We start from the raw sequence: 19,572 nt of genomic DNA, 5'->3' as shown, positions 1-19,572 counted from the left end.
TGAATGTCAGCAGCTGATGATTAAGATACAGTATATTCTTTTCAATAAAGTGATTAGAGATTTGGGATTTGATTTGACAGGTGGAGGGGTAATTGTATGGGGCAATATTTTATATCTTATAGCGCTTTGTATTATTTGACGATTTGGGGAGGAGTGCGGGACAGGGGAATAGAAATCCTAATTGAAAAAAAGTAAGACTCCTACTAATAAATGATTCTTTGCTACATACTTTCCTAGCAACACCAGAACACTGAACAAAAGGAACAGTTCCATTCAATTATTACAGTGCAGTTAGACATGAGAATTCTTGTTCATTTACCAATATTTGGATCAGTAGCCTGACGTTTTTTAATTTTAGCTTCAGAAACAGCAGCATAGTAGGCACATGTCATCTTGATCAGCCATGCTGCTCGCAGTAGTGGCACAGAATATTTTGCTAAATAAGCAAAGACATCCTCCTTTTTACTGAGAATAGGAACCTGGAATGAAACAGAAAATAAATACTATAGCAAATCCAATATAACAAATTGTAAGGAAACCAGCTTGGGTTTCTATAGATTTTGACTATTTAATTCTAAAATATACTTCAGAAGGAATTTTATGTTAATCCATAAACTCAGGAGATCGTCTAATTTTTTGCATATATTTGGAATAATTTTATAATGCATTTTGAAGCAATATCTAAGGAGGAAAACATATCCATTGAACATTTTTTTTCAAAACAACTCATACTGTGGATTCAGAGTAGCAGCCGTGTTAGTCTGTATCCGCAAAAAGAACAGGAGTACTTGTGGCACCTTAGAGACTAACAAATTTATTTGAGCATAAGCTTTCGTGGACTACAGCTCACTTCATCGGATGCATGCAGTGGATATATATATATACACACATACACACACACACACACACACACACAACATGAAAGTGTGTATGGTAACACCCATTGTTTCATGTTCTCTCTCTGTGTATATGTGATATATATGTGTGTGTGTGTGTGTGTGTGTGTGTGTGTATGTATATGTGTATACACACACACATATATCACATATACACCGAGAGAGAACATGAAACAATGGGTGTTACCATACACACTTTCATGTTGTGTGTGTGTATGTATATATATATATATATATATATATATATATTCCTACTGTGTTTTCCACTGCATGCATCCGATGAAGTGAGCTGTAGTCCACGAAAGCTTATGCTCAAATAAATTTGTTAGTCTCTAAGGTGCCACAAGTAGTCTTGTTCTTCATACTGTGGAGTAAGGCATGAATGCTCAGCTTGCTGTCCTGGTATAATAATGGCTGCTTTTATGATCTTTGACATTGACTGGTAGAATTTTTTCATACAGTATCTCACAGGTGTTCAGCAGCAGTGGTTGGTCCACTCTGTGTTACTAGACACATGACAGTGTTAGCATTCCTTTGTGGTGTTATTGGCAGGTCAATTATCCCAGCTATTCAGACATTTAAGTGTCCTGGCCACTTACTAAGAAGCAAGAATATAGTCTAAAGGATTCTTTCAGTATCACCACTTCTGAGATTAACATTTTTTTAAGTTAAGAAATGAACCTTATTGGTTGATAGCTCTTATTATAAAACACTCACTCCTGGCACTGGATGGTATATATTCCTACGCTATTCATTTTAGTCATAGGCCTTAGAAACACAGAAACCAGAACCAAACTTGGTATAACTCACAGCTTTATTTATCTCTGTTCAGGTCTCTCTGTGCACAATCTTATTGTGGAATAAGAGTACCATATTTCAATGTAACTTAAATTCATAGGGCACTCTTATTCCATAATAAGATTGTCACAGACAGATTTACACCAAAATAACTAATGACACCAATTTAGTTATTTTGGTTCCAGTTTCCATCTCAAGCACAGTCTAAGATTTCCATTGCCAGACTGACATTTGTCTTGATTGTCTCAATATTCCTAACTGATCAGAGTTTGATAGAATTTTTTCCTAGTTTCACACTAATTTTTTTCCAGACACGTCATGCTATTTGAAAGAAACCTGAAAAGAAGCAAGATGTCTTCCCCCATCCTTGAGCTGTTGGAAGCATGCTGCTATCAAACCTGAGCAAGATCTTAGGAATAAGAATGGTGAAAGGAAAAGAATTTACAAGAGATAGTAAGGATGTATTGGTGTCAATGTAAAGGGCATTCAAGAGGATTGGAGTAAAAGCAAGGTGTTTCTCTCAATACTGCATCAACCTCCAACACTTTCTTACTTTGTTATGAGAAATTTTTGTAGAGGAGAATTCTTGCATTGAGACAGAAAACATCTAAATAAAGCGTATACACAGAGAACCTGGTTACCCAAGGTTAACTATAGCCAAAGAGAAGTAAGGCAGTTTGCACAAAGAACTTCACAGTTTAGACAGTGTTTGGGAATCTAGCCTCTTTTCTTTTGAATAAGAAGATACAAAGACAAGAATAAACATTTCAAAGCATCCTCCTACTCCCATTGAAGTCAGTGGCAAAATCATATTGATTTCAGTGGGGACCCCAATTATAAAGTATGCCAATTTTCCCATTACTGTACATCTCAGGACAGAGAAAAAAGCATTTCCCCCATGTGATGTATATAGAGGAGTCCATATCCATCTACACCCTTACTGCACAATGATTTATAGAAAGCCTGCTTTGTGATCAGAATGAGATCAAGTCACTTTTTAATAATAAATGCAGAAATATGCATTGGTTAATATAAATATAAATAAAGTATTACATAAATACTCCAACTCTGTAAAATCCAAGGAACATTAAAAAAAGAAGGGGAGTGAAAAATCTGTTTATACCTTTTTTGCTAAAGTAGTCAGTGGTTTATTTCCTGCTAAATCTGTGAACCAGTTGTGAATTGCACTCTGAGAGCGAGCAGTAACCAGCCAATAATTATCTTTGGCATTTACTTGTGGTTTCTTCTTTCCTGTGTCCTGGAAAGTATTAAGTTTTAGCTTTTCTGCTAATATGCTGCTAAAATAAGCGCCAATCTGGTGGAAAAACAAAAAACACAAATATAAGACAACACAATAAGTAAGCATCTATTGTACATTAACACACACAGGATTTCCATTTGAATAGAGGTAGTCATCACTCTAGTCTAAGCTATCAGTTTAATGAGCTTACAGTTTAATTCCCTGGAGCTCGGAGTTGGAGTTTCCTGATGCTAAGCGCCAGAGCACCATTACTAGTCATAGGAGAGAAGGGCCAATAGAGCCAAGCAGTAAACAAAAAGGCTCTTGAAGATGCCTGATAAAGTTAAAAAAAAATGCAGTGGACATCATACTTCCAATGATTACACTATAACTCATACTTCCATGTCTCTCCAACAGAGCATTCTCCCCAATTTAGGCCCATTCCAGGAAAGAATTGAAAATTCTCCTAAACATTAAGTACATGAATCATTCCATTTTAATGGGACTCCTCGCGTGTTTAAAGTTAAAAGTGTGCTTAAATCCTTTGCTGGATTGAGACCATAATACAAGTCTAAAATAACTACTTTAACAGTAATACATTTCTCACTGTTCCTCGATCTTTCATCATTATAGCACGTTATGAGTGCGGTCATGTGCATGCCCCTTCCCCTACCCCACACACCAGCTTACCACGCAGTAACGTCCCACGTGGACATGTTACAACACAGTGAATGACTTAGCATACTGTATTTTCAAGTAGTAGTCTGCTAAGCCTCACTCCAGGACTTTCAGTGTGCTGTAGCAGTATCCATGTGGGACATTACTATGCAGCGACCTACAGTACTGTAGATTCACACCCTGGTTTGCCACACAGCATCTTGCCATGTAGACAAGCCCTCAGTTATGACCAGGACAGTATTCAATTCCCTTCTATCATCAGCGATTATATTCAAACCTGAAAAGGTACGGATAAGCATATAAAGGTTCAAATGTGTATGCAAATGTTTAAGCATAGATTCCTGAGATTTCCCATACTTCTTGATTTCTTCTAAGTAGGGCTGTCAAGCGACTAAAAAATTAATCTTGATTAATCGTGCTGTTAAGCAATAATAGAATACCATTTATTTAAATATTTTGGGTGTTTTCTACATTTTCTAATATTCATTTCAATTACAACACAGAACACAAAGTGTACAGTGCTCACTTTATATTTATTTTTGATTACAGATATATTTGCACTGTAAAAAAAATTTTTTTTCAATTTCCCTACTGCAAGTACTGTAGTGTAATCTCTTTATCATGAAAGTTCAACTTACAAATGTAGAGTTCAGTCAGTCACTCAGACAAACAAGTTGGGTTACAATTTGCAGGCGATAATGCTGCCCACTTCTTGTTTACAATGTCACCAGAAAGTGAGAACAGGCGTTCACATGGCACTGTTGTAGCTGGTATAGCAAGATATTTACGTGTCAGATGCACTAAAGATGCATATGTCCCTTCATGCTTCAACCACCATTCCAGAGGACATACGTCCATGCTGATGACGGGTTCTGCTCGATAACAATCCAAAGCAATGTGAACCGATTCATGTTCATTTTTGTCATCTGAGTCAGATGCCACCAGCAGAAGGTTGATATCTTTTTTAGTGGTTTGGGTTCTGTAGTTTCCACATTGGAGAGTTGCTCTTTTAAGACTTCTTAAAGCATGCTCCACACCTTGTCCCTCTCAGATTTGGGACAGCACTTCAGATTCTTAAACCTTGGGTTGAATGCTGTAGCTATTTTTAGAAATCTCACATTGATTGGTACCTTCTTTGCATTTTGTTAAATCTGCTGTGAAAGTGTTCTTAAAATGATCATGTGCTGGGTCATCATCTGAGACTGCTATAACGTGAAATATATGGAAGAATGCCGGTAAAACAGAACAGGAGACATAGAATTCTCCCCCAAGGAGTTCAGTCACAAATGTAATTAACATATTTTTTTAAATGAGCATCATCAGCATGGAAGTAAGTCCTCTGGAATGGTGGCCAGAGCATGAAGGGGCATACGAATGTTTAGCATATCTGGCACATAAATACCTTGCAATACCGGCTACAAAAGTGCCATGCAAATACCTGTTCTCATTTTCCAGTGACGTAAATAAGAAGCAGGCAGTAGTATCTCCGCTAAATGTAAACAAACTTGTTTGTCTTAGCAATTGGCTAAACAAGAAGTAGGACTGAGTGGACTTGTAGGCTCTAAAGCAGGGGTTCTCAAACTGGGGGTCTGGACCCCTCAGGAGATCACAAGGTTATTACATGGGGGATTGCGAGCTGTCAGCCTCCACCCAGACCCCGCTTTGCCTCCAGCATTTATAATGGTGTTAAATATATTTAAAAGTGTTTTTAATTTATAAGGGGAGTCGCACTCAGAGGCTTGCTATGTGAAAGGGGTCACCAGTACAAAAGTTTGAGAACCACTGTTCTAAAGTTTTACATTGTTTTGTTTGTGAGAAAATATATAAAAAAAAAAAAAAACCTACGTTTGTAAGTTACGCTTTCACGATAAAGAGATTGCATTACAGTACTAGTATGAGGTGAATTGAAAAATACTATTTCTTTTGTTTATCGTTTTTACATTGCAAATATTTGTAATCAAAAATAATAATATAAAGTGAGAACTGTACACTTTGTAGTCTGTGTTGTAATAGAAATCAATATATTTGAAAATGTAGAAAAACATCCAAAAGTATTTAATAAATATCAATTGGTATTTCATTGTTTAGTGGTGCGATTAATCGCAAATAATTTTTAAATTGTGATTAATTTGAGTTAATCACGTGAGTTAACTGCTATTAATCGACAGCCCTATTTCTAAGCCAAAAATGCTCGAGGGAACTGCCTTTTACAGTATTTCAGCAATTTCAGGTTCAACCAACAGCTAGGGTTGCCCACCCTCCGGGATTGTCCTGCAGTCTCCAGGAATTAAAGATTCATCTTTAATTAAAGATGTCATGTGATGAAACCTCAAGGAATACGTGCAACCAAAATTGACTGTCCTACCAACAGCAGGAAAAACAAAGATGGGATAAAGAAAAAAAAAGTTATCCAAATTTATTTACATCTTAAAACAAGTATTTCATCGCAACATAAGCTAGTATAGATGGATACTTTAAAACCATTTTGAGGGGGACTTTTTAATCTTCATGGAGAATGTTTCCAGTTGGTTAAGTTTTAATTTCAGCAGAAAGGCTTTAAAATAGACATTGAACATATTTTAAGTCATGTAGAATAAAACAATTTTAAACAGCTATGAGCATTTCCTCAAACTGTTTTTTTTTTAAGTTTGTATTTTTGAATAGTTAAGATCTCATCACAATACAAGATTATTCAATTCAAGACTAATTAAAAGTTAAATGACAAAGCAAGTGTCTGCAGGTAGCAGTTCTAGAGGATACGAAAGCCACAAGAATGTAGCATAAACGCTCTAGTATTTTGTCAATAGAACCAATTTGTATATGCATCTTTTAATATTTTAAAAGAATAAATTGGCAAATATCATATTTTGATATTTATGCTTCCCCAAATAACAGCTACATGTCCTGTGTACAAAACAGTTGATTACTTATTATCACAATAAAATCACTTTTCCAACCAGCTCTGAAAATAAGTGTTTTCTATTAAAAATTACAAATGCAATAAAGTTTTTTTTCATTTTGCTTGAAACTTCAGGATTTCAGTCAATAAATAAATAATTCCTTCCCCCCACCTCCTTTCCCAGTGGTGGAGTAGAACAGAGGAGGAAAAAAAGAAATTCTCTGTTTCCTTCGAAAAACCTTGTTTTCAAAAAATAATTTGAGTTATCAGCTGTAATGATCATATTAGAAGAGTTTTACTAATATTTTATTGAGCTTTACAGTACTTTGATACTTGCTTAGCTTTCTTCATAAAAAATGTATGTGAAGTTTCAGTAAATACAATTCAAAACTACATTTTAAAAAAAATGTTCATTTGAATAAAACCAACATGCAACAATGGCTGATGGGGAAGGTATTTCCTGGCAGTAAGTAAACAGCTGGAATAGTTAAGGGCCCACCACAAGGCAGGTGTCTTTATACCAGCAATGATTACCTACAAGGAAAGAAAGTCATTATTGCCTTTATAAACCATGAAAACGTAAGACTGGAAACAAAAAGTAATTACCTTTTTCAGACTGAAATGTTACAATCTGGTATTATGTCAAGTATACAGTACTCAGTTTTTAAGTACCCTTTTTTCCCCACATAGAGGGCTGTAAGGGACCAAGAAAAGTTATCTAGTCCAGCTCTCTGTGCTAAGGCAAGAACAAGTTCACATAGACCATCCCTGAACAGGTGTTTGTCTAACCTGTTCTTAAAAACCTCCAATGATGGGAACTTGACAGCCTCCATTGGAAGCCTATTCAAATGCTTTTCTTTATATCTAACCTAAATCTCCCTTGCTGCAAATTAAACTGATTACTTCTAGTCCTAACTTCAGTGGACATGGAGAAAAATTGATCAGAGTTCTCTTTATAGCAGCCCTTAACATATCTGAAGATTGTTATCACGTTCTCCCCACCCCCACACCTAGTCTTTTCTTAAGACTAAAGGAGTCCAGTTTTTCTAACTTTTCCTCATACACGAGGTTTTCTAAGCCTTTTATCATTTCAGTATCTTTCTTCTGGACTCTCTCCAGTTTGTCCATATCTTTCCTAAAGTGTGGCGCCCAGAACTGGACATAGTACTGCACAGGGCTGGCTCCAGGCACCAGCTTCGGAAGCAAGTGCTTGGGGCAGCCAATTCAAAAGGGGTCTTCAGCGGCGGGTCCCTCATTCCCCCTCTTCCTCTTTGAGCTGCCGCCGAATTGCCACCGAAGAGGAAGAGAGGGGGACCTGCAATTGAGCTGCCACCGAAGTGCTGCCGCTCGCCTTTTTTTCTTTTCTTTTTTTTCTTTTTTGCCACTTGGGGCGGCTGAAAAGCTGGAGCTGGCCCTGGTACTGCAGCTGAGGCTGCACCAGTGCCAAACAGAGCAAGACAATTGCATCCCACATTTTACATACAATACTCCTGTTCATACACGCCAGAATGATATTAGTTTTTTTCAAAACTGCATCATTCTGTTGACACATATTCCATTTGTGATCCACTATAATCCTCAGATCCTTTTCAGCAGTACTGCCTGACACCTAGCCAGTTATTCCCCATTTTGTAGTTCTACATTGATTTTTCCTTCCTAAGTGTAGTACTTTGCACTTGTCTTTAAGGAACTTCATCTTGTTGATTTCAGACCAATTCTCCAATTTGTTAAGGTCATTTTGAATTCTAATCCTGTCCTCCAAAGTGCTAGCGACTTCTCTCAACTTGGGGTCATCTGCAAATATAAGCAGAGGGGTCTGCAGGAATTTGATCGCTTTTGGAGGGTCACATTCTGTGCCCCCGCCACAGCCAGGAGCTTGCTCTCCCTGCCGCAGCCCTGAGGCCAGGAGGAGTTCTGTGGCCCTGCCGATTATTGGGGGTGGGGGGAGCATGGCCCTGTTTGCTCTCTCCCCCCGCCCCCGCGCATGTCCCATTATCCAAGTCATCAATGAAAATACTGAATAGTATCAGGTCTAGAACAGACCCCTGTGCAACTCCACTAGATAGATCCCCCCAGTTTGAAAGCGATCCATTAATAATTACTCTGAGTACAGTCTTTCAACCAGTTTGTACCCACCTTATAGTACTTTCATCTAGGCCACATTTCCCTAATTTACTTATGAGACTATGTCAAAAGCCTTACTAAAAATCAAGATTATCACATCTAAAGATTCCCTCCTATCCACTAGGCCAGTAACCCGGTCAAAGAGTTAGATTGGTTTGGCCTGATTGGTTCTTGACAAATCCATGCTGGTTATTACTTACAACCCTATTATTAACATCTGACGGCCAGTACAGCAACCAGCTGAAGAACTGGAATTTACTCTCAACATTCTTACACTAGGTTTATAATTAATTTCAATACTCAGATTCTTAGACCAGAAGGAACCATTGTGATCTTCTATTCTGATGTCTGTATAGCACAGGCCACAGAACTTCCTGAAAATAATTCCTAGGGCATACCTTCTAGACAAACATCCAATCTTGATCTACAAATACTAAGACTTTAGGGTAGAACAATCTGAAACAAAAAACACCACTGTTGACTTACAAATTGTAGACAACTTTCCCTCCCCCCATCCTCCAAAAAAAGTAACTTAAATGGTAAAATACACACACGTTTGTAAATCAGTACTCCAGCAAACTAATAAACATTGCCTTACCTTTGAGGCATTAATGACAATATTTCTAGCAGATCCATGCTCATCTCCAGAGAAGGCTGGTTGATTATTGAAACCCTGCTTTACATTCACTGCAGTAAGTTCATCCTGCAAAGAGCATATTTTTGTTAAGTTACAAAGAATTAAATTTAGTTTTTTAAAATTTGATCATTTGCATCAACATATTTTTATAAAAGCAAGTCTTGGTGTGTCACACTGTATATTTTGCACATGGACTGTGTATTCTCTGCAAATCTTCCCTTTTCATACAATTTTAGAGAAAAAGAATGCCAGTATGCAACTCATTCCAGATTTCCAGGCTTCAGCTCAAACCTGTCTGTATTTTTGTTGGAGCAGGAGGGTTCCTATAAAAAGAAGAAAGAAGGAAGAACAGAAACTGCCTGGAGATCAAATCATCCAAGTATCTGCACGTCAGGCACACACACGCAATAGAACCAATATGGTTCTACTATTTGGGAGAGGGGAGGACGGGAAGCACAGAAGGAGAAGAGTTTGACTCCACAGCCCTCTGTATGCCATAGGGCTGAGTTCTGCAGCAGGGCAAGCTCTGGTTAGCCAAGAGTGTGGCAGGACTTGACTATACACATCAATCCAGGTCCAGGAACTGGATAGATCCACTAGCCACAAACCCCCATTATGGGGTACATGCAAGGCTAGGTAGACCCCTGCCTCTGTTTCCTCCATCTACGCCTCTGCTTGCCTTTACTGCTAAGGTAGTTTGACCCTCTGACCCAACTGAAAATCATTCCTTGTTGGGGTAAACAAAGGCCCAAAGGAAAACCTGTCTGGACAAGTCTGGAATTTCCCCTTCTGCTTCAGTGGTATCACAACAGCCTCTTTGCCCCTTGACTGTCATGGTGCCAGTACACTACTGCTGTCAGGCAGCACCACAGGGAAGCCTGTGCCATCCTTTAATCAGAGGCTCCAGCCCCTAACATCTTACAGCAGCAAAAAAGCTGCCCACTCCATGCATAATTCTCTGTGACCCACTTCCTACACTGGCCCATCTCCCTCCACGGGCTTTAGCATGGCCCCTTACTGGGAATCCTGCTTGCTGGCCCCCAGTCACTGGAGAACCTCATCAGCATGCTGTTCTTAGCAAGTCTCTCTCCACACGGGCAAATAAGACCTGGTCACCTGCCTTTTATATTCTGCTTCCCCATTCCCAGCAGGCCTTGCTCTCAACAGTCACACACTCCCTTCAAAAACCGTAACCTCACAGAATACCTACTGAGACCCGGAGATAGAGGTGCCAGGCTCCAGCCTGTCTGTTACACACAGGTTGTATTCAGCATTACAGCCAATCAACTGTACTGATCTGCAACCTTTTGTTGTTGTTATTGGTTTGGTTTTCTTTTGGTGGGGAGTGAAATGCAAAAGGATTCCATGGCCTGCCTGTGTTCCAGTCAGCTCCAACACTGTTTCCCCATACAAAGCCCTTTATGTGAGGCACTAGAATTTCTCTAAACACAAACAGGTTTACATATATATTTTTCCCAAATGTATCATCTTAGGAGAATGACCGAACTTAAATATTTAAGCTGTCATCACTATCACTGACTTCCATTATCAGCACTTACTCAGCAGATGACCCTACTATAGGTCTCACTGCTCTTGGCTGCGCTACAAGGGCCATTTTCTAAAATGACATGGTCTTCATAAAGAAGTTCTCCAGTGTACTGTTAAAGCCAAACATGGTCTTACTACACACATAAATTTAATCTTTCCATCTACTTCCCCACTCCCTTCTTCAAAGATGTATTTAGTGTGGCCCGTAAAACGGAAATCCCATAACAAAGTTGTTCTACGTCCAGTTTAGACCCTTTAAGACTCACGTCTGAAGAACCAGTAGCATTTATCCCACCTCTCCAAAGATGGCTCCATATTTTTAAGGAGGAGGGGCAAGAGTTAGGTTTACTTCTCATTCCTAAATGGAGCTATACATCTGGTCCTTGCCTCCCAGTCTCTTTTCTGTAGTACTGGTAGAGGGGCACTGACATCAAAAGTTGTGGACGTCGCATATCCAAGTGCAACGGCCTGGCTAAACTCCTGAGGTAATTCTGGCACTTACTTGAATGCACCCCACAATGCTCAATGACCACGAGCTTTCAGAAGGTATTTAAATGTTACACCATCCAAAGAGCACAAGACACATTTCAGAGGACACTAAGAACCACCCAGAACTCTATATTATTTTTGGATTAGAAACCTGAAGGCTTTCAGCTAAAGCTGTAGGAAACAGAAGGGATGACATTTCTATATTTTTATGCACTTGTGCTGTGGCAGCTGGGCACATGACGCAAGTTAACATAAAGAACAAATGAAACTGTTCGCAACAGAAAGCACAAGCAGCCCTGTTGCTTTAACAAGCCATTATAAATATCACAGGGATGATCAATAACAAGAGTAGATCTGGACTAAAAATGGTGTCTTGCATGGCCTTCTGAAAAAGAAAAAAAAAAAAAAAAAATCAGTGAATTTGAAAGCTCTCTTGGATTGCCCAAAGCAGAGCGCTCCCACAGCTGGGGACCCTCTGCTCCAGCCCTTAAGATCACATATCTAAGAGCTGTCAGCATCTCATGTGTTGTGATGGTGCAGAGAGAGACATGGTGTCAGACAGAAAGAAGAACTTTACAGATTAGAATCAACATCTCGAATTGCTCCCAGAAACAAACAGGAAACCAGTGCAGTTCAGAGAGCAAAGGTAAAAATGTGTTCCCACTGCATTACAGAGGCAGCTTCATTCAGACTTGAGATCTGTGGCAAGGTTTAAGAACACCATCCAATGTAGTCCTGCCCCAAGAGCAGAGAGCAAAAACAGCATCTGATTTATGACAGGTACAAAGAGAAATGGTCTGTACCATATTTTGCTTTGCTGAAACTTTCTATGCAACCATTTCAGCTCGGTGGCTGAAACCACAACTGGCAAACAGATCTTTACTACATATACTGAAACAGCCAGAATAAACAGCTACAATGAAGCAATAGTGCCCATTTTGCAGTTCAACCTACTTCTTCTGGAGTGTTACTTTTGCAGTAGGAGCATTATTGTAAGTGATTATCGCTAGTATAAAGTTTTGACAGTGACTTGATGCTACAGAGATTTATGCCTGTGTTTACATTAAACAAGTGCACAGCCCTATTAATGGGACAATGAGAACTCAAAAAGCACGAGTAATCCCATTGCGTTCAGGGGAACTAATCGCATGTACATACCTAGGTCTTTACAGGTTGGAGATGTAACTTGCCAATTAAGACCAGCTCTAACAGTCTCCTCCAACTCCCTAAACTTCACCAAAACTAAACAAATACTGTGCCAGAAGAAATTTTTTTTTTTTTTTTTAAATATGGACTATAATCTTTTTTTGGCAAAACAGTCTTCCAAAAGGAGTTTGGCCTAGAAACTCCCCTTTTGGTTTATTCTGTTATCCTCAACAAGGAGCAGAGCTTTTGAGTATTTCTGGGAAGTCTGAAGGATAACATAGGAATTATTCACTACAGTGTTTTTGAATTTAAGAGAATTCTGAGCACTCTGCAGGGTTTATGAAGCCAGCCAGAAACACTAATCTGAATTTTAAATGAGGACAACAAAGTGCTAAAACACTCCTCCCACCTACACTATCCCCAAGACAGCCTTGAAAATTAGATCAACCAAGAGATCAAAGTGATAAAAGGATTCTAAATAGGGCTGCCAAGCGATTAAAAAAAATTAATCGCGATTAAGCATGCGATTAAAAAAATTAATCATGATTAATCGCACTGTTAAACAATAATAGAATACCATTTATTTAAATATTTTTGGATGTTTTCTACATTTTCAAATATACTGATTTCAATTACAACACAATACAAAATGTACAGTGCTCACTTTATATTTTTTCTTACAAATATTTGTGCTGTAAAAAACAAAAATTGCATTTTTCAATTCACCTCATGCACTGTATCATGAAAGTTGAACTTACAAATGTAGAATTACATACAAAAAATAACTGCATTCAAAAATAAAGCACTGTAAAACTTTAGAGCCGACAAGTCCCCTCAGTCCTACTTCTTGTTCAGCCAGTCAGACAAACAAGTTTGTTTACATTTGCAGGAGATAATGCTGCCCGCTTCTTGTTTACAGTGTCACCAGAAAGTGAGAATAGGCGTTCGCATGGCACTGTTGTAGCAAGATATTTACATGCCAGATGCGCTTAAGATTCATATGTCCCTTCATGCTTCAACCACCATTCTAGAAGACATTCATCCATGCTGATGACAGGTACTGCTCGATAATGATACAAAGCAGTGCAGACCAACACGTGTTCACTTTAATCATCTGAGTCAGATGCCACCAGCAGAAGGTTGATTTTCTTTTTTGGTGGTTCGGGTTCCGTAGTTTCTGCATCACAGTGTTGCTCTTTTAAGACTTCTGAAAGCATGCTCTACACTTCATCCCTCTCAGATTTTGAAAGGTTCTTCAGATTCTTAAACCTTGGGTCGAGAAATCTCACATTGGTACCTTCTTTTCGTTTTGTCAAATCTGCTGTGAAAGTGTTCTTAAAATGATCATGTGCTGGGTCATCATCCGAGACTGTTATAACATGAAATATATGGCGGAATGCGGGTAAAACAGAACAGGAGACATATAATTCTCCCCCAAGGAGTTCAGTCACAAATTTAATTAACACTTTTTTTTTAAATGAGCATCATCAGCATGGAAGTATGTCCTCTGGAATGAAGCATAAACGGGTATACGGATGTTTAACATATCTGGCACGTAAATACCTTGCAATGCCAGCTACAAAAGTGCCATGCAAATGCCTGTTCTCATCTTCCAGTGACATTGTAAATAAGAAGCTGGCAGCATTATCTCCCCTAAATGTAAACAAACTTGTTTGTCTTAGTGATTGGCTGAATAAGAAGTAGGACTGAGTAGACTTGTAGGTTCTAAAGTTTTACATCGTTTTGTTTTTGACTGCAGTTACGTAACAAAAAAAAAAAAAAAAAAAACTACATTTGAAAGTTGCACTTTCACGATAAAGAGATTGCATTATGGTACTTGTATAAGGTGAATTGAAAAATACTATTACTTTTGTTTATCAGTGGTACATTGCAAATATCTGTAATAAAAATAATATAAAGTGATCACTGTACACTTTGTATTCTGTGTTGTAATTGAAATCAATATATTTGAAAATGTAGAAAAACATCCAAAAACATTTTAAAAATTTCAATTGGTATTCTATTGTTTAACAGTGCGAGTAAAATTGTGATTAATTGCAATTAATATTTTTAATCGTGATTAATTTTTTTGAGTTACTCGTGTGAGTTACCTGCGATTAATCAACAGCCCTAATTCTAAGCAAACAAATAAACATAAAGTAAGCTGAAAAGAAAAATAATATATTTGTTACTATTACTACTCACTGCATAGATGACCTCAAAAGGTTTTGCTGTTTGTCTTTTTATTTTAGTTCTGCTTTTTTTTTAAATCTGTCCGTAAGTGACATTGTGTTCCAATATCATACGTACTGTTGGCCCATAGCATGAGTTGAAGGTTAAGTGGTACCATAAATACTGTACTTCTTCGGTTTGACTTTACTTGGCCCCCCAACAACCATTCATTTACAAGAACTTTAAATGAATCGATGCCTCAAACAAATTTAGATCTAAGTGGAGCTTCAGAGGAGTGGTTTTGCTTTTATATTAACTTCTTCCCAATCAGCTTTTGATTTTAATATTTGAAGTTTAACATACCAAGAACAGAGGTCAATTAATCCAGGTACCAGATACCATCAAAAGATTCAAATATATCACACTAGTTTAATTCAACCAATCATATTCATATCACCGAACACCCATCATACTGGGAAGGTTAAAAAAAATTAAGAAATAAGAACTATATCCGACTCTTGTTAATGTCAAAGAGAGCTCAATTCTTTTAATGGTGCAGGATCAGATCCTAAAAGTACAACTTTGTTAGAAAAAAATGCCAAGCAAATTGGTTATGTAACATCAGTAAAAAATTTAGGACTTGTCCACACAGGGAAGTTAGCGTGCAGAAAGCTAGCATGTGAAATTGCAGTGCACTTGTTACCCTGCACAAACACCCTGTATAGACACTGCTTAGTGCCGTCAAGCAGTTTAGATTAGTACACCTCCAATTAAACCAGGGGTAGGCAAACTACAGACCGCGGGCTGGATCTGACCCATCAGGGCTTTGGATCCGGCCCACAGGATTGCCACCCCCGTGGCGGCGCGGGCCCCACGCCGCTCCCAGAAGCAGCCAGCACCACATCCCTGCAGCCCCTGAAGGGAGTGGGAGGGGGGGAGCAGAGGGCTCTGTGCACAGCCCTCGCCTGCAGGCGCACGCGCACACACACACACACCCCGCAGCTCCCATTGGCCAGGAACGGGGAACTGTGGCCAATGGGAGCTTCGGGGGAAGTACCCGCAGGCGAGGGCAGCATGCTGAGCCCTCTGGCCCCCGTCCCCCAGGGGCCGCGGTGACATGGTGCCGGCCGCTTCGGGGCCCCACTGCCACCTCAGGGCCGCTTCAGGTAAGTGGCACTGGGCCGGAGCCCAAACCCCTGAACTCCTCATGCACCCCACACCTCAACCCCCTGCCCTGGGCCCCCTACCTGCACCCCTGCCCTGAGCCCCCTCCTGCACTCTGTACCCCCTCCTGCATCCCAACCCCCTGCCAAGCCCCCTCATATACCCCACACCCCTCCTCCGCCCCAACCTCTTACTCTGAGCCCCTTCCTGCACACCAACCCCCAGCCCTACATTCATGGCCCTGCATGCAATTTCCCCACCCAGATGCGGCCCTCGAGCCAAAAAGTTTGCCCACCCCTGAATTAAACTAATGCACCCAAAGGCACTGAATGCACAGTAAGAGTGTCCACACAGCTAGTGCACACCAGCTACTGAGGCTTTTCTCTGTGTAGACAATCCTAAATTGTACACAACTAAATGTACAAAGGTCAAGCATGCCATCACTTGGTTTAGCTTGAAAAATCAAGCCATCTCCAAGCAACAAACACAGGAATGCCGCACAGTGCTGTCACTTATTAGGAGACACGCTGTGGCACACTGCACTGGATTTTGCAGGCTCTTGAAGGGACGTCAAGCCTGCTTTCAATATGTCAAGCAGTGTCCCCAAGCAAACCCAATCAAGATTTAAACCCGTTTTGTAGTTTTAAATAAATAGTCATCAGAGTAGCTGAGCTCAAATTTTATTAAATCTTAATTGCTTTACAGAGCATTTTTAAGATCCATTTTTGCAATCAGAACATTCATCACCATAGTAGCTGAGCATTTATAAAGGTGAGACATTCAAAGATCCTTTTCAAAATATAATAGTAATAGTAATAATACATTAGAATGCTGATGTTCAGAGGTGCAGAGCATCCTCACCTTCCATGTATTGAATGGAAGTTGCAGCTGTTCCACACCTCTGAGGAAAAAGTCAGGCCCTGAACTTATTTCTGTCCTTCATTATTACACTCCTCATGTACTGCCATTGACATTGTATGGTAGAGTCTTGCAACACCTACCAAGTGCAGTCAAAAGAGCCTTCAGAATATTAGCATGACGATCTGCTGGGTTTCCCAGAACTGTGAGCCAGTGTGTTACCCCTCTGAGTCTCAGCAAGTGCAAGCTTTACTGCTGCTAAGCTATGTGTTATCTCCCTTGTCTTGCCAGCAAACTTCAGGACTCTACCAGTCCAAACCTTGCCTAGCCAGTAAGAATCAGTGAGCTCCAATTCCCGAGTACCTCAGATATGTCTTTCTCTGCAGTGCTTAGCCCCTCTTACGGTAGCACCCACAAAACCTTACTGCTCCTTTAAAGAGATAGTACAAAGTAGTTTATTAACCTAACTGGGGTTAAACCCTCCACTTCAATTACAGCATTTTGAGTTGATTTATGGTAAAAGTAAAGCAAGTTTATTAACAAAAGGACGTAGTTTTAAATGACACCAAGTATAAGGAATAAGGATAGAAATGGTTAAACAAACAAACTAAAAATACACTTCTATGATTAAATATCAACAAAACTAGAGTCTTCTGTTCAAAGAAGTTTTTCTCACCACAGTCATTCTTCCAGCATAGCTGGCCCTGTCTTTAGCCAGGACCCAACACACAGAGCTCAAAGCACTTGGTTTCTTTGATTCCATGGGTGAAAGATAAAATAAGTGTTCTCTCCCCACCTTTTTATAGGCCAGTAAACCATTGAAATATATTCTTTGAAAAGTATGTCCAGACAAAACTTCTCTCTCCTGCTGGGGTGTAGACACCATGCGGTCTTCTCCCCTGTTTGTTAGCTTTATTTTACCTTATACGTACCTTCATTGTCTCTTCCTGACAACCAGGCAGGTCAGACAAGCAAATACATATTCCTTTTTCTAGGGCAGACTAGGTTTATGCATTGCTTGCCAAACACATTTTAGCAGAATTCCAGCACACATTTACAACTCTTTGTACAAGCCCCATATATACAGCATGCAATGATTTTCAGGACCAGCATGTTACCAGTTTGTATATGATACCTTCCATGACAACAACATATGAGGTGCATTGAGCTGGTCAGGCCAGCTGAGTTTTACTGTTATGTACCAGGGACCCCCCTTGCCAACGGCATTGGGGTGCTCCTAGGGTACATGACAGGCCTACTTCAATTAGTGTTTTTGAATCCAGAGAGAACACATGTGTATGAATCAAATACAACATAAATAATTATGTTCAAACAATGTTAAAGGATCACTGTCGGGTACTTCAGACTGTACAGTTGTATATTAATTTGTTTTTAATTCGTTGCAAAAGAGTCTCTTCAGATTTCAGCATTCTCCAGTAATGTTTATCACTCAGTCGCTGCATCATTGGGCTAGTGAAGGAGAATCAGAAAGTAAATGACTAGAAAATTACAGGGAAAAATAAAATGGGAACTGCCCAGTGTATTTTGACATCCAAGCTAAATGAAGCGTATGAAGTAAACAGACAGCAGAACCGGTGAATGGTAAATTAAATTTAAAATTATTTCAGTTTAATAGTGTTATTAAAAACAAGGGATTTTTAAAAACAATTTTTAACCTGAGAGAATCCTTCAGAGGACTAATTTAAAGGGGATCAACTTAAACCAACAAAAGAAAGGAAATGCAAAATAATGTTCTTTACTCGTTCTTGTGTGTCTAGAAGATATTGCATCATATATAGTATTCACATTCAGCCACTGTTGTGTGGCCCTCTGCAATCTAAGTACAACAGGTGTAAAAGGAAACTAATGAACTGGCTCATGTATGTAGGACACTGCCCTCAACTGGACAGAATCAGAATTACTGAATTGTGTCTCATAGCTCCTATATGTAGAGCCCTGCAAATCCACAGACCATTTTTGCAGATTGAAGATCAGATGCAGATACAAATTTTGTATCTAGAGCCCTACAGATATCTGCTTTACATCCATGGATGCGGATATCTAGACCATTTTTGTGGATCACAGATCAGAGGGGGATACAAATTTGTATCTGCGCAGTGCTCTATCTATATGTCTAAGAGCTAAGGAAGTTTCTCTTAAGCTGAAGTGGTAGTAGCCTGTGTTTCTGGAAAAGGAAGATTGAGTTTCTGTCCCCACCCTTGCTGTGAAGGCTCAAATGCATAATCCAGGACTAACAGGCACTTGTTTTGCCACTATTTACAGTACAGCTACAATAAATACTTTCCATATTAAACTCTGGACTCCCTTCCTTATGAGAATTATCTTGTCTGGTGGGTTGGTTGGTTTTTTTGTTTTTTGTTTTTTTTGCGGGGGGGAAGGGTAATTTTAAGCATTTTACCTTTCCACCTTTTTTCTTTAGTACAATATTACAAGACAGACAACGCATTATTCGCAGTCCATGATGCATTGCTTCGATGATGCTTTGAGTGGCACAGAGCAACACAAAGCCTCAGGACACTTCAACACCTCTTCAAAGCACTGTTGCATGAGATTTGACATAGTACCTGGTTACAGCTTGAACTTTGTCAATTTACAGCATAGAGATGTTGGGAGGAGTTCTCCTCCTCTCTGGCTCCCATGCCTCTCACCTGTTAGTTTTCCCCATAGGAGACAGTGACCTGAGCTACTGTATCATGAAAATCCTGACTGATCCTTAACTATAAACATGTACGAAATGTATCACTAAAGTGCAAAATACATTTGTTATATGTTTTAGGAATATGCACATTTAATTTTGTAATAAAAAAGTGTCCATTAGATTGGCTATATTTTCATTTGCAGAAGTTGCTGTTAGGGTGTGTGTGTGTGTGTGTGTGTGTGTGTGTGTGTGTGTGTGTGTGTG

General features: G+C 39.4%; 1 protein-coding gene across 1 annotated transcript in view; it reads right to left on the bottom strand.

Annotated features, from left to right (window-relative positions):
• Nucleotides 1-19,572, bottom strand: part of MED12L (mediator complex subunit 12L) — a 322,140-nt gene that overhangs the window by 295,307 nt on the left and 7,261 nt on the right. The window contains exons 2-4 of the mRNA XM_026649916.1: nucleotides 9,234-9,338; nucleotides 2,818-3,009; nucleotides 320-479 (exon numbers count right to left, since the gene is read on the bottom strand). Coding sequence (XP_026505701.1) covers nucleotides 320-479; nucleotides 2,818-3,009; nucleotides 9,234-9,338 — 457 coding nt within the window. The remainder of the gene's footprint in view (nucleotides 1-319; nucleotides 480-2,817; nucleotides 3,010-9,233; nucleotides 9,339-19,572) is intronic.

This window comes from Terrapene carolina, unplaced genomic scaffold (genome assembly GCF_002925995.2).
Source record: "Terrapene carolina triunguis isolate 2854851 unplaced genomic scaffold, T_m_triunguis-2.0 Scaffold88, whole genome shotgun sequence".
Lineage (NCBI taxonomy): Eukaryota > Metazoa > Chordata > Testudines > Emydidae > Terrapene > Terrapene triunguis.
The sequence above is the reverse complement of the archived record's forward strand: the minus strand, read 5'-3'. Positions and strand labels throughout refer to the sequence as shown.